At 45.9% G+C, this 12,798-nt stretch overlaps 1 protein-coding gene across 3 annotated transcripts in view; it reads right to left on the bottom strand.

Moving 5' to 3' along the window:
* LOC149325534 (kinesin-like protein KIFC1) overlaps positions 1 to 12,798 on the bottom strand; it is a 45,360-nt gene that overhangs the window by 13,321 nt on the left and 19,241 nt on the right. For all 3 annotated transcript variants that reach the window (XM_089565096.1, XM_089565097.1, XM_089565098.1), the window contains 5 exons: positions 11,822 to 11,978; positions 10,446 to 10,613; positions 7,946 to 8,065; positions 3,152 to 3,412; positions 1,799 to 1,969 (listed from right to left, as the gene is read on the bottom strand). In XM_089565096.1, coding sequence (XP_089421222.1) covers positions 1,799 to 1,969; positions 3,152 to 3,412; positions 7,946 to 8,065; positions 10,446 to 10,613; positions 11,822 to 11,978 — 877 coding nt within the window. The remainder of the gene's footprint in view (positions 1 to 1,798; positions 1,970 to 3,151; positions 3,413 to 7,945; positions 8,066 to 10,445; positions 10,614 to 11,821; positions 11,979 to 12,798) is intronic.

Below are 12,798 nucleotides of genomic sequence, written 5' to 3'. Positions count from 1 at the left end.
ATCTCTATGGAGCTTGGCCGGACCAAGTAGTGTAGTTCGAATTATCCGAAAATTCGAATTATCGAGTTTTGAATTAATGAGCTTTCACTGTACACGCCCTTTTACACTGTTGGCCAGCCCTGTTCATGTATCATGAGTGTCGCGGCAGCAGCCACTCAAGCGAAGGAGAAACTCAAGATCATATTCCCTGCTCAAAAATCAAAAACCAGCAACAGTGCAGCCGGAAGAAAATATAACATGAATGAGCCCTGCACTCGCAACTGGCAGAAGAAAGTCCCTCAAAACAGCAAGCATGAGAGAGATTGTTTCACAGCTTGGTGTGCACCCCACGCTCAAGGCGATGCTTGCCAAGTTGTATCAAGAGAAAAGGAGTCGCGGCCAAGCTGTTTTACAGAGGTGGCACAAAGGGTAGACTGGGAAGACTAAAAAATAAAATTCAGGGGGCACTTTGTTGACCTAAAGTGCGGTGAGGCGAAAGCCTTAAGCGCAGTGTAGCTGCCTGCGTCACTGATGCGCTGTTAAGACATTAAGCTTCGCCTGTAAGAGTGGAACCCGACAGCGTCTTGCAACGCTGCCAGGGAGTCCACGTTTATGAGGAAAGGGAATGTATCTGTCTCCCATACCTCAGTGGACACCTGAACTCGCGGTAATGGGAAGAGAGGAAGATGGGAGTGAACGAAGACACCGTATTCACCAGACTATTCACCAGACGCGCCTTTGTTTATTCCAAACCATCGAGCTGGCATGGCGGAGTGGATAGCATGCTCGTCTCGCACTCCGGAGACCGGGGTTCGATTCCCGAGCTCAACCAGTTTCCTACTTGGTTTTATTTATTTATCTGACCTGACTAGAAATGTTAATTAGGCTAATTAGGTAATTAAGTAATTAACTCAATTCATTCCCACTTGGAGCATTACTATACGATCCCTGTAATCGGTTGCATGGTTACTGGCCAAAGTACAATTGGCCCCGTTTGAAATTCGCGTGCTATGACGTCACGACCGTTTCGACCAACTGAAAAGAGACATGAGCACAACTGGCTACAAAGATGACACACGGAAGCTATCCAGCTGGCCTGCGCACTAGACATACCACACGAAAAGTAGCATGCGAGCCTTGGATGGCTGCAGCGTTTTAAGGGCAGACAAGGGCCTTCAATGCGTGCCAGAGTCGTGCTTCTGTTATGTCTGTGCCTCATCCCAACATTAGTGACGATACCCTTATAAGGGATGTGGCCATGGGTCATGCCACGAACTAATTCCGCTCTAGCAAGCTGCGATGTATGCCCCTCACTGCCTAACATGCACTGCACGAGGTGGGTACAGAGTCCATTTCCATGGGCAATGGCGGTCGGGGAAAATGAACTCTCTGGCAAAAGAGAGCAAAAGGCCCACAATCATTGTAGAGTACCACACTATACGATGAGTGTGGACACTCAAATGGTGAGATGCAGTGTGAAACATCACCGCCACTAGAGCAGTCAGTGAAGTTTTCCCTAAACACTGTTAAGGTGCAGCCTTTGTCAAAAGTAACCAGGCTGCACGTTTTTTTTCTCAGTCGTATATCGAAACTATTATGCCAGCCCTCAAGCTCTTAATCTGTATGGTAAGGAGAACCCCTCTCCTCACCTTCAAAGAACTTTTTGATCTTTAGGGAAGCTGTGAGGGCTCTGTTATACGAATGAGAAGCAAACCATGCAGCCTGGTTACTTTTGACAAAGACTGTGCCTATTAACATACTCGCAAACCTGACTGTAGAACACACTACGATGCAGTCCAAAGGAGAAAGGCTGGCCTACCTGCTGGGCTGACTGGACGGGCACCTCAGTGAGGCTGGCCACCGTGACAGGCCCGTCCTTGCTGGTCATCTTGAGCTGCAGGGGCGGGGCCCTGTCTGCGTTGGACGGAGGCAGCAGGAGGTCCCGCAGGGTCTCATTGTACACCTCCACAAAGCTGGCCACCATGGTGTACTGCACGGGACAGGCACATCAACCCCACCACTCTCTGGGGAATCACAAAGGGTTGCAGTCAGTGGCAGGCTTAAGGGGGGACACTGGTCTTGAAAAGAAAATTTTATTAATTTAGTCATAGTTATGAAATTTTCAGGGCACATGCATTTTTGTGCGCTGCTTCTAGATATGCCATTTAATTTCGTGTAAAACAATTCCTTGAGCACTTATGCACTTTTTATGCTAGTATTTTGCGGAGAGTTTTGAAGAAAATTTGCAGCGGGAAACTCGCTGAAATGTATGCCCCTGGGTTCTCTTGACACCAAGGAATACAATAAGGGTGAAATTATCATCCCGGCTATTACAGAACTTGAGCAACAGGGTACTGCAGCTGCCACTTCAGAAACAGGGATACACACTTTCCTTCTCATTTCTGAAGCGACAACTTAAAAACCCTATAACTCAGGTTCTATGATAGCCAGGAAGACAATTTTATCCTCACTGCATTCCTTGGTGTCAAGAGAACCCAATGGCATACATTTCAGCGAGTTTCCCACAGGAAATTTTCTTCAGAACCCTTCGCAATAAAGAGAAGATAAGTGCTCAAGGAATTGTTTAACATGAAATTAAATGACATATCTAGAATCATGGAAGAAGCCAACAGCCACAGAAACCAAGGGGCACAGGGGATTTTTTTATTTATTTATTTATTTATTTTGTGGTGTTCATCAATTTAGAATACTACTGAATATGTTATCGCTTAAAGCAAATTGATTAGAAAAGCAGAAGAAAAAACAACCACATGCCGCCGGTGGGATCCGAACCCACGACCTCCGAATTACGCGTCCGGTGCTCTACCTCTGAGCTACGGCGACGGCTGTCAAACCTTCTGCTTTCGGGGGTATTTATATTTACATATTCAGTAATATTCTAAATTGATCAACACCACACAATAAATAAATTAATTTAAAAAAAATCGCCTGTGCCCCTTGGTTTCTGTGGCTGTTGGCTTCTTTCATATTTCCAACGAGCCCCTCATTCCCCTTCCTTGTTTGCTTAATATTTACAATCAGTACACAAAAATACATATTCTCTGAAGATTTCTTAACTGTGACTTATTAATAAAAATTTTTTTTTTTCAAGACCAGTGTCCCCCCTTAAAGAACACAAAAGTGTGCCCACGTTCCCTGTGCATACACTGACCGTCCACTGGGGCTGCCGCTGGGATGCCTCAAACACCTGGTGGAGGGCCCGGGGGATGATGCCCCTCAGCTGGTCGTCCTCCTCCCCCTCCATGGTGTGGGTCTTGCCGGCCCCCGTCTGGCCGTAGGCAAAGATGCACACGTGGTAGCCGTCCAGGGCACTCTGCACCAGCTGGGAGACCTCGGCATACACCTCCGCCTGGGTGGCCACTCCCGGGAACACCCGGTCAAAGCTGAAGGTCAGCACCGTCTCCCGCTGGGCCTGCGAGGCAGAAACGCTTAATTGGCACCACTGTGCAGGGCTGACCCGGCATGGACGGCGCATTACACACCTCGACGCGAAGAAACAAATCTGCAGTGGCCAACGTGCAATGCGCAGTATGCAAAATGTCACAAAGCCCAGACAGAATTATGCTTAGCAGTAGAGGTGTCATTGCAGTGGGCAGTCAAAGTTAGATTCTGCATGTAGAGCGAGGCTGGGCCGTTGGAAATATCGAGAGGTAAAACCACTAGGCACAAAAGACAGCTTCTCCACAGCCACACACAGAAGACTTAAAGCGACAGTGAGGAGAGCACTATGAATATTTTTTTTATAGCAAAATCCGATAGTTCGGCATTTCATGGCTTTGTTGCCACTTGGCCGGCAGCGAAAGATGCATTTCTAAGAAATTTGGATTCGAAGTTGAAAAAGTTTTTCCCGCCGCTTTGATTCAAACTTGGGATTCTCCTATGACGACACAGGACTAAGTGACGTGACACATGATGGGCACATGACGTAACGCAGACTCCGTGATTTCTGGTGCCAGCAGTGCGGCCTAGCAGCAGCCGAAACGAAAGCTACCGCCGGCCGCACGTTGAAGGCATCTATTGCGGCCGTCGCTACAGTCGCTTCGCTTACGTTTGCACTGGCGTTTTGCCAGCGTTACGATGCATCTCGTTCTCGAAGTCGGCAACGAAGTTCTCGCAAATAGACACCTTTAGCATACCATGTACAGTCGAATCTCGTTATACCGAACACGGATACAACGAATTATCGGATATATCGAAGTGAAAGAAAAGTTTGGTTGGACATGCTTTATTTTTATGGGAGTTCTATCTGTATAACGAAACGAAAAATTCAAAATTTGGCACTGTATCGGTTATAACGAAGCAGTTTTTGTATTCACGGGGCTCAAAATGCGGAATTAAGTAGGAAAAAATCTCAAAACACGCTTAATTTTGAGCTTTTGAAGCGCGTGCACCTAAAATGTGTTTGAATCACCCGCGCTTCCACATGCGACACCATCTAGGGAGAGCGAATGAATCTAGCATCAACGGCTGCCTAGCACGTGACTGGCACGTGATCGAACCAACGCCGTCGCAATTTCCGACCAGCGCGCGCTATCTCTGCAGTTCAATCTGTAGACGCCATCGCGGATTAACAAACAGCAGTTTCGCTTGAAACGAAGATAAAGATATTCAGGGCAGTTGACAGCGGGCGCAAGGAAAAGTCATTGCCGCTGACTTCGGTGTTGCGCTTAGCACTCTTATCTATTTAGATAAGATGGTTATTTTGAGCGCAAGGCAGAAGATTGCAAACGCCCACTCTGCAGGCGCTGTGAAGAATGACAGCAATACAGGATGTTGAAGATGCCTTGTTTGCATGGTTCCTGGATGTTATAGCGCGTAACCTGCCTGTGTCTGGTGCCGTCCTTCAAATGAAGGCGAGAAGTCTCACTTCCGTCTGAGGCCACAATGACTTTCATGCAAGCAGTGGCTGGCTGCAGCGATTTAATGACCGCCATCGGATTGTTTGCCACGTCTTGTCTGGCGAAGAAGCAGCCGTTGGCGCCGAGAACTGCGAGAAGTATGCAGAAAGCTTCCGCATGCAACTGGGAGGCAAGCGGACTATTTTGGCGAGATGACATGGAGTCAGCTGGCGGTTCCGAACGTTACGTTCGAGGAATTCATCTGTGCAGATGATAACTTGGCTGTGGCGCCCGAACTGACCGACCAAGAAATTGTTGATCAGGTGGTTTCTGCAGATGATGCTAGAAACAGCGATGCACGTGAAGATGGCGAAGTGCGAGCTCTCAGCAGCGCTGAGGCCGCTGACATGGCCAGGAAGTTGAGGGGGTACCTCGAGAACCTACCTGGGCCAAATCAGCTGACATCGGGAAAGCGCTGCTCTGTGTTGATTTCGTCCAGAAATATAACCTGTCAAATAGTGTGAAGTGCCGCCAAATGGAGATTACGTCGTTTTTTAAATAAATCAGTTTTTGCACCTGGCCATGCATCCCGATTTGTGAGTTCGCTCTTGCTTTCCAGTACAAAATGCAAGGAGAGGTTTCATATGCTTATACCACGCGTTAAATTCAAAAATAGTGCATTTTTTCAACCCTGTGCTGTCCATCTTAAAGTACTCTTTACTTGGGTTTATTAGCGAGCTTTTCTGCGGGAATTTGAGTGCATACTTTTATAACGAATATTGGATATAACGAACGAATTTCCACGCAAAATGCGACTTCGTTATAACGAGGTTGGACTGTACCTTGTTACCGTTATTGGAATACCGGGAGCCTGCCTACGGGCAGGTGAGCAGGCGCTGATTGGTCCCGATGCCTCAGGCGCGCGCGTAGCTGCCGGGCACGTGGCGCCATCTGGCGACGTTAAGGAGATTTGCACATGCATTGGCTGCGCCTCAGTGATTTGTGGAATATCGGGTTCTAGAGTTGCTAGAACCATTGGTTCTAGCAACACTGCTTTGTCCTACGATGTCATAACGCTTGTACTTGCGAGTTTGGCCTGTGGCGCCGATACCTGTATTTTGGTTCTTGCTCTTTTCTACGTTACAATAGCGTTGTTGACAGTATGAGTGGTGTTTTTGTAATCAGGAGCTGGTAATCTATTGATACAAGCCAACTTCAATTTCTCCTCAGTGTCCCTTTAAGAATCTATCTTGCACGAGAGTGAGTTTTCCTGCAAGGTAGTGTTTCATAATTTGTTGTTCACTTACTGCGCTGTGCAGAACTCCCAAGAGTACCAGTGTGAGAAGGTACCGTGGTTTGCGGTCACTGTGAAAGTTAGTAAATTTTATTTCTTATTGTGTAAAATAACAATGAAGACTGACATGGCACTTTGGCCTGGACGGTGTGATGCAGCGGAGCGGCACAGCATCCCGTCTCGCCAACGCTATAAAATATCCTCACATTGTCACACCTGAGCACTCATTAGAAATGAGTGACATGAATTTTAGCGAGATTCTACTGTGATTTTTTGTTGAAGCACATTTCCTTTTTTATTTGCTTTTATGACAGCATGTCATACAATACAAAGCAGTTATTGGACCCATAGCCATTGGCTAATCATGGGTCCAAATGAAAAAATTGGAAATTCAAGCTGCAGCAGATCAGCAAACAGAAATTGCATCACAGAAATAGTTGATGTCATGTTGAGCACACGAACAGAATAAAAGAAGAAAAAATATCACCGCAGCACATTCTCTTTTTGCAATCAGGTAATTACAAAATTTAGAAAATACTAAGCTCCGTGATCAGTGTTAGCCTGCGTAAACGGAACTGAATTGCATTTTGTTCAATAACCATTTGAAAAAGACAGTTCATCGCTTGTTGCAGTATATTATAAGATACCCGTTTGTAGATACCCATTACAGATATGTGTAAAAAAAATGCATCTTAGCTGCCACCTTAAACTCAAGAGCTTGCCTTATGTGCAATGGAAGTGAATTCCAGACTACTGCCCCATGAAATTCTACAAGCCTTTTGCCCTATGGATTATGAGATGCAGGCAGATTAAAATTCTTATTGGCTGCGGCTCTTGTATTTCAGGCCGGAATTTCAAACAAACCGTTAGGAAACGGGTGACTGGTTTTTACAGTGGTGTGAACTATTTCAGCGGTTTTTAATTGGTGGACTGAGTTTACTAGTAGCACGCAAACTGCGGTGTCCAACGCTTACCTTTGTGAAATAGTGAGAGTTCAGTGAGCCATGGAGATAAACTAATATGTAATCCCTTTTAAGGGGGGACACTGGTCTTGAAAAGAAAATTTTATTAATTTAGTCATAGTTATGAAATTTTCAGGGCACATGTATTTTTGTGTGCTGATTCTAGATATGTCATTTAATGTCATGTTAAACAATTCCATGAGCACTTATGCACTTTTTATGCAAGTATTTTGCGGAGAGTTTTGAAGAAAATTTGCTGCTGGAAACTCACTGAAATGTATGCCATTGGATTCTCTTGACACCAAGGTATACAATAAGGGTAAAATTATCATCCTGGCTCTCATAGAACTTGAGTTATAGGGTACTGAAGCTGCCACTTCAGAAACAGGAATACACACTTTCCTTCTCATTGCTGAAGCGACAACTTCAAAACTCTATAACTTAAATTCTATGATAGGCAGGAAGACAATTTCACCCTTATTGTATTCCTTGGTGTCAAGAGAACCCAATGGCACAACATTTCAGCGAGTTTCCTGCAGAAAATTTTCTTCAAAACTCTTTGCAAAATACTAGCATAACAAGTGCATAAGTGCTCAAGGAATTCTTTTACATTAAATTAAATGACATATTTAGAATGAGCACACAAAAATACATATTCCCTGAAGATTTCGTAACTGTGACTTCATTAATAAAAATTTTTTTTCAAGACCAGTGTCCCCCCTTAAATTACCAAGTAGAGTACATTTCCCAAGCCTATCCCATGCTCTCTACACAATTCCGACGCGGCGAGCCCTCCGATGTTTCAGAGTTGTACAACACACTGACAGAACAGAGTCCAGGGCCCCGCTCACCTCCGGGTCCGCGCGGAGCACCTCAACGGTCCGCTCATCCGGCAGCACGAGGAAAGGTCGCTGCGGAGCTTTCTCGGAGGGCAGGAGGGGCCGCAGGCGGCAGAACACGCGGATGTTGCCCTGCGACATCGCGTGCAGAGGAGACACCGAATAAAGACCGGTCCGTGCTCACTTGCAGCAAGTAAACCAACAGCATAGCACCTTCACTGCAGATCATAAAGGCATTGCATTCAAGTTTTACAGGCCCTAGCAGCAACAAGCGATTTGCAGTAGTATAGGCATCATGCCTGGCCATGTTTCCATTTTCCTTGACCTGTTGAAATCACAATCCTAATCTTGACCTAGTGCGATACTTCAGACCTCACTGAGGAACCATGACACACCTCATAGAAACTTTATTTTGGTTAGAGTCCGAAATATCGGTCGTGAAAATGATCATCATCAGCCTGACTACGTCCACTGCAGGGCAAAAGCCTCTCCCATGTATCTCCAATTAACCCTGTCCTTCGCCAGCTGCGGCCACCGTATTCCCGCAATCTTCTTAATCTCATCTGCCCACATAACTATCAGCCGGCCCCTGCTACGCTTGCTTTCCCTTGGAATCCACTCAGTTACCCTTAAGGACCAGCGGTTATCTTGCCTTCGCATTACATGCCCTGCCCAAGCCCACTTCTTCCTCTCGATTTCGACTAGGATGTCCTTAAGCCAAGTTTGTTCTTTGACCCACTCCACCTGCTTCAGATCTCTTAACGTTACACCTATCATTTTCCTTTCCATAGCTCGCTGCGTTGTTCTTAACTTAAGCTGAACCCTCATTGTTAGCCCCCACGTTTCTGCCCCGTAGGTGAGTACCGGTAGGGTACAGCTGTTGTATACTTTTCTCTTCAGGGATATTGGTAAACTACCATTCATGATCTGAGAGAACCTGCCATATGCGCTCCACCCCATTCTTATTCTTCTAGTTATTTCCCTCTCATGATCCGGATCAGCGGTCGCTACCTGCCCTAAATAAGCATATTCTCTTACTACTTCTAGCACCTCGCTATCAACTGCAAACTGCTGTTCCCTTGCTAGGCTGTTGAACATTACTTTGGTTTTCTGCATGTTAATTCTTAGCCCCACCGTTCTGCTCTGCCTGTCTAACTGACTGATCATGCTTTGCAGTTCATGGCCTGAGTGACTTAGCAAGGCAATGACTGTAGCGAATCGTAGATTACTTGGGTATTCTCCATTAACTCTTATTCCCAACTATTTCCATTTCAGGCTTCGGAATACCTCCTGTAAACAGGTAGTGAATAGCATAGGCGAGATCGCGTCTCCCTGCCTGACACCTTTCCTGATTGGAATTTTATTGCTGACGTTATGGAGAACTATAGTAGCTGTGCAATGGTTATAAATATCTTCCAATATTTTCACATAGCACTCTTGCACACCCTGATTCCGCAATGCCTGCATGACCGCTGAGGTTCCTACTGAGTCAAATGCTTTCTCGTAATCAATGAATGCTATATATAGGGGCTGGTTATATTCTGCGCATTTATCACCCGATTGATAGCAAGAATATGGTCTATTGTCGAGCATCATTTACAAAAGCCTGTGATCATTTGGTTGATTGAACTGTAAAGCTGTCCTGACCCTATTAGCAATTACCTTAGTAAACGTGAAAGACATGAGAGCACAAAACGGCAACACGGACGAGATTTAGAAAGATTTAAATTGATGGCTCAAAAGCAGGGCAGTGGCATAAGGACACAAGTTCTTGACTAAAAATCTGAGAAATGCAACATCAATAGAACTTAAAGAAAAATGGACAATTTATACAAATGCCACTAAATTTGGCAGACTGCTTAGATTAATATAAAGACAAAAATACCCATGGTGACATCTGCCACCAACCCATCGCAAAGGGGTCCATCCATTAACGGACGTTAACAAACATTTACAAAGCTCCGTTAACGGACGTTAACAAACATTTACGAAGCTCCGTTAACGGACGTTAACAAACATTTACGAAGCTCCGTTAACGGACGTTAACAAACATTTACGAAGCTCCGTTAACGGACGTTAACAAACATTTACGAAGCTCCGTTAACGGACGTTAACAAACATTTACGAAGCTCCGTTAACGGACGTTAACAAACATTTACGAAGCTCCGTTAACGGACGTTAACAAACATTTACGGAGCTCCGTTAACGGACGTTAACAAACATTTACGGAGCTCCGTTAACGGACGTTAACAAACATTTACGGAGCTCCGTTAACGGACGTTAACAAACATTTACGGAGCTCCGTTAACGGACGTTAACAAACATTTACGGAGCTCCGTTAACGGACGTTAACAAACATTTACGGAGCTCCGTTAACGGACGTTAACAAACATTTACGGAGCTCTGTTAACGGACGTTAACAAACATTTACGAAGCTCCGTTAACGGACGTTAACAAACATTTACGGAGCTCCGTTAATGGAGCTCTAAGGTTGGCTCCACACCGAGCTCACCTTAAGTTCTTGGAGGCTGTTGTGCAGGGCGCGGCGGTCCTGCTCTGAGACATCCAGCTGTTCCTGCTGTTCTGCCACCTTTGCACGCAGCTCTGCAAGGAGCGACTCGAGCCGCCCCTTCTCGGCAGCCAGTGTTGCCCGTTGGTCCTCCAGGGCCTCCTGTGCTGCCTGTGGCCGAAAGGCAAGGAAAAGGGTGGGAGCTCTGATGAGTCGCAGGGGCGGCTCACTGGGAGCCCAAGGACACAGTACAATAAGAGGAGTAGTTTTATTTTGAAATAAGTCAAGTGCAGAAACTGAAACTAAGTGAAGTTAAGCTGTAATGATCACTAAACACTAAGATCAACCATGAACAAGGGATGAAATGAGCAACTATGGATATGATACAGCGCAAATAACTGTAGTCTAATACAAGTCAAGTAAAAAGCCGTGGACCATGTTAGTGGACCTAGCTACACTTGCAGCTGCCTCTGCCCCGTGCTATCACAGCCAGACAGGGACGGCAAAGCCAAAACGCAAGCTCCTGCATAGCACGTAGTCCATAAATACAAATCCGACAATGCAGTGGCCACACAGACTAGGCCAGAAGGCAGTCAAAAACGTCGGAGGTGAGGCGTGTGCTGCAATCCCCCTTGCTTCCCTCCTCCAACTTTTTAAAGCAAACTTCCCAATATCTTTTCAATGGCCTTTCACTTCGCTGTCTTTTGACAAAATAAAAGTTTCAATGGACACTGACAAAAAGATAGCTGCCAGGGCTGTTCATTTTAACAAGTCTCATTGTGCAAGCCATTCCTGCACTTAACAAGGGAAGAGGGTTTGAAAAAAAAAAACCTTATTGAAGTAGCAGAAACCTTTAGGGAGAATATCTTCACATGCAGATTCGAAACATGCCATGTAATTTCAAACAAACCAAGTGTCTGTGCACTTCTGTGATGAGTCTTGTAAGCATTTGTCATCACCTTTAACAAAAATTTCTCCACAGGGAACTTGCTAAAATGCTTGCCATTGCATTTTCCCAATACCAAGAAACGCAGTGAGGGCAAAATTATCACCCTGCCTATAGCACAACCCAAGTTGTAGGGTTTTTCAAGCTGCCAGTCCAGAAATGGGAAAGAATAATTCATCCAGATTGGCCCAATTAATCCATTGTAACCACTGGTATACTAGCAGCTGAGACAATCAAGCAGTAGCAGCACAATACTTCCAATTCTTTTCCAGCGAGCCCCCAAAGTACCTTCTCTGCAAAAAGTCGTCCCAGATCCCGCAGCAGAGACTGGTGCCAATGGTTGCCACAGTTCTATCAACCCCCCCATCCTTGACGACTGCTTTCTGCAATATTCAAGAGCAGCTGCAGGGAAGACAGGAACAGGAGAACGCACCATGAGGGCTGCACGCTCGCAGCGAAGCCCCGCCAAGGCTCCGGTGGCTTCGGCCAGTGACCTCTGCAGGGTCGCCACCTGCTCCATGGCGGATCTCAGCTGAAGGGAGAGGGAGTCCCGCTCCGACACCGCCGAAGTCATCTTGGCCTCTGTTGAGCTGAGTGCAGAGTAAAACGGTGGAAGAGCCACAGAGTCACTCCAACAACACTGCCAGCCTAGCACAGCAAAACCTCGTTCATTCGGACTTCAAGTGAGAACAAAATGTCCAAATTATCCGAAACTCAAATTACAGAAAAGCAACTCGCATGAAAGAAAAAGATGATCAGTGCCCAGCTTTGAGCAAACAAATTTTAAAGAGGAAAACAATGAGACAATGGCAATTTTTTGCAGCTCTATTGAATGCTTGAATTCAAGCACACATGGTTTAAAGGTCCTCTGTTCACTGTGTAACGTGGTAGTGCCGGAGCTTCTTTGCAGCGCGTGTTCGTGTCTCTTTTTCTTGGTCCTTCGTTTTAGTTGCGCTGTTTCGTTCCTTAAAAGATGCAATACCAACTCGCCCACTATGCTATGTTGCTTCTTTGCACGTGTGTTTGCAATACAGGAGGTTTATCCGCACAAACAACAAACAGCGCAACAAGCGTGGAGTTTCAGCATGCTGGAAGCAGAAATACCACGCGGACGGAAACAACAGAGGCAAGCACCAATGTCGGATCAACAACATGCCTTCATGAGGCAACAAAAATGATCAGTAACAAGGCAGCTGCTGTTTTAAATGTAAGCTCCAAAAACTGAACTATGCTGCTGGGTTCCGTCAGCCTGCCGATGGGGGCCTGCCAATTGTCAAGACATCTGCCGTTGCGTATGCCAGAGGGACGCGAAAAACAATGCAGTATTACAGTTCGGGGCTAAAGACTAATATTTGTACAACAGCTTTTCGAGCAGGTCATGCATCAACACAGAACCACATCGGGAGGCTG

Source organism: Amblyomma mixtum, chromosome 10 (genome assembly GCF_055824585.1).
Source record: "Amblyomma mixtum isolate Tamu chromosome 10, ASM5582458v1, whole genome shotgun sequence".
Lineage (NCBI taxonomy): Eukaryota > Metazoa > Arthropoda > Arachnida > Ixodida > Ixodidae > Amblyomma > Amblyomma mixtum.
Note: the sequence above shows the minus strand (reverse complement) of the source record. Positions and strands in the feature narration are given on the sequence as shown.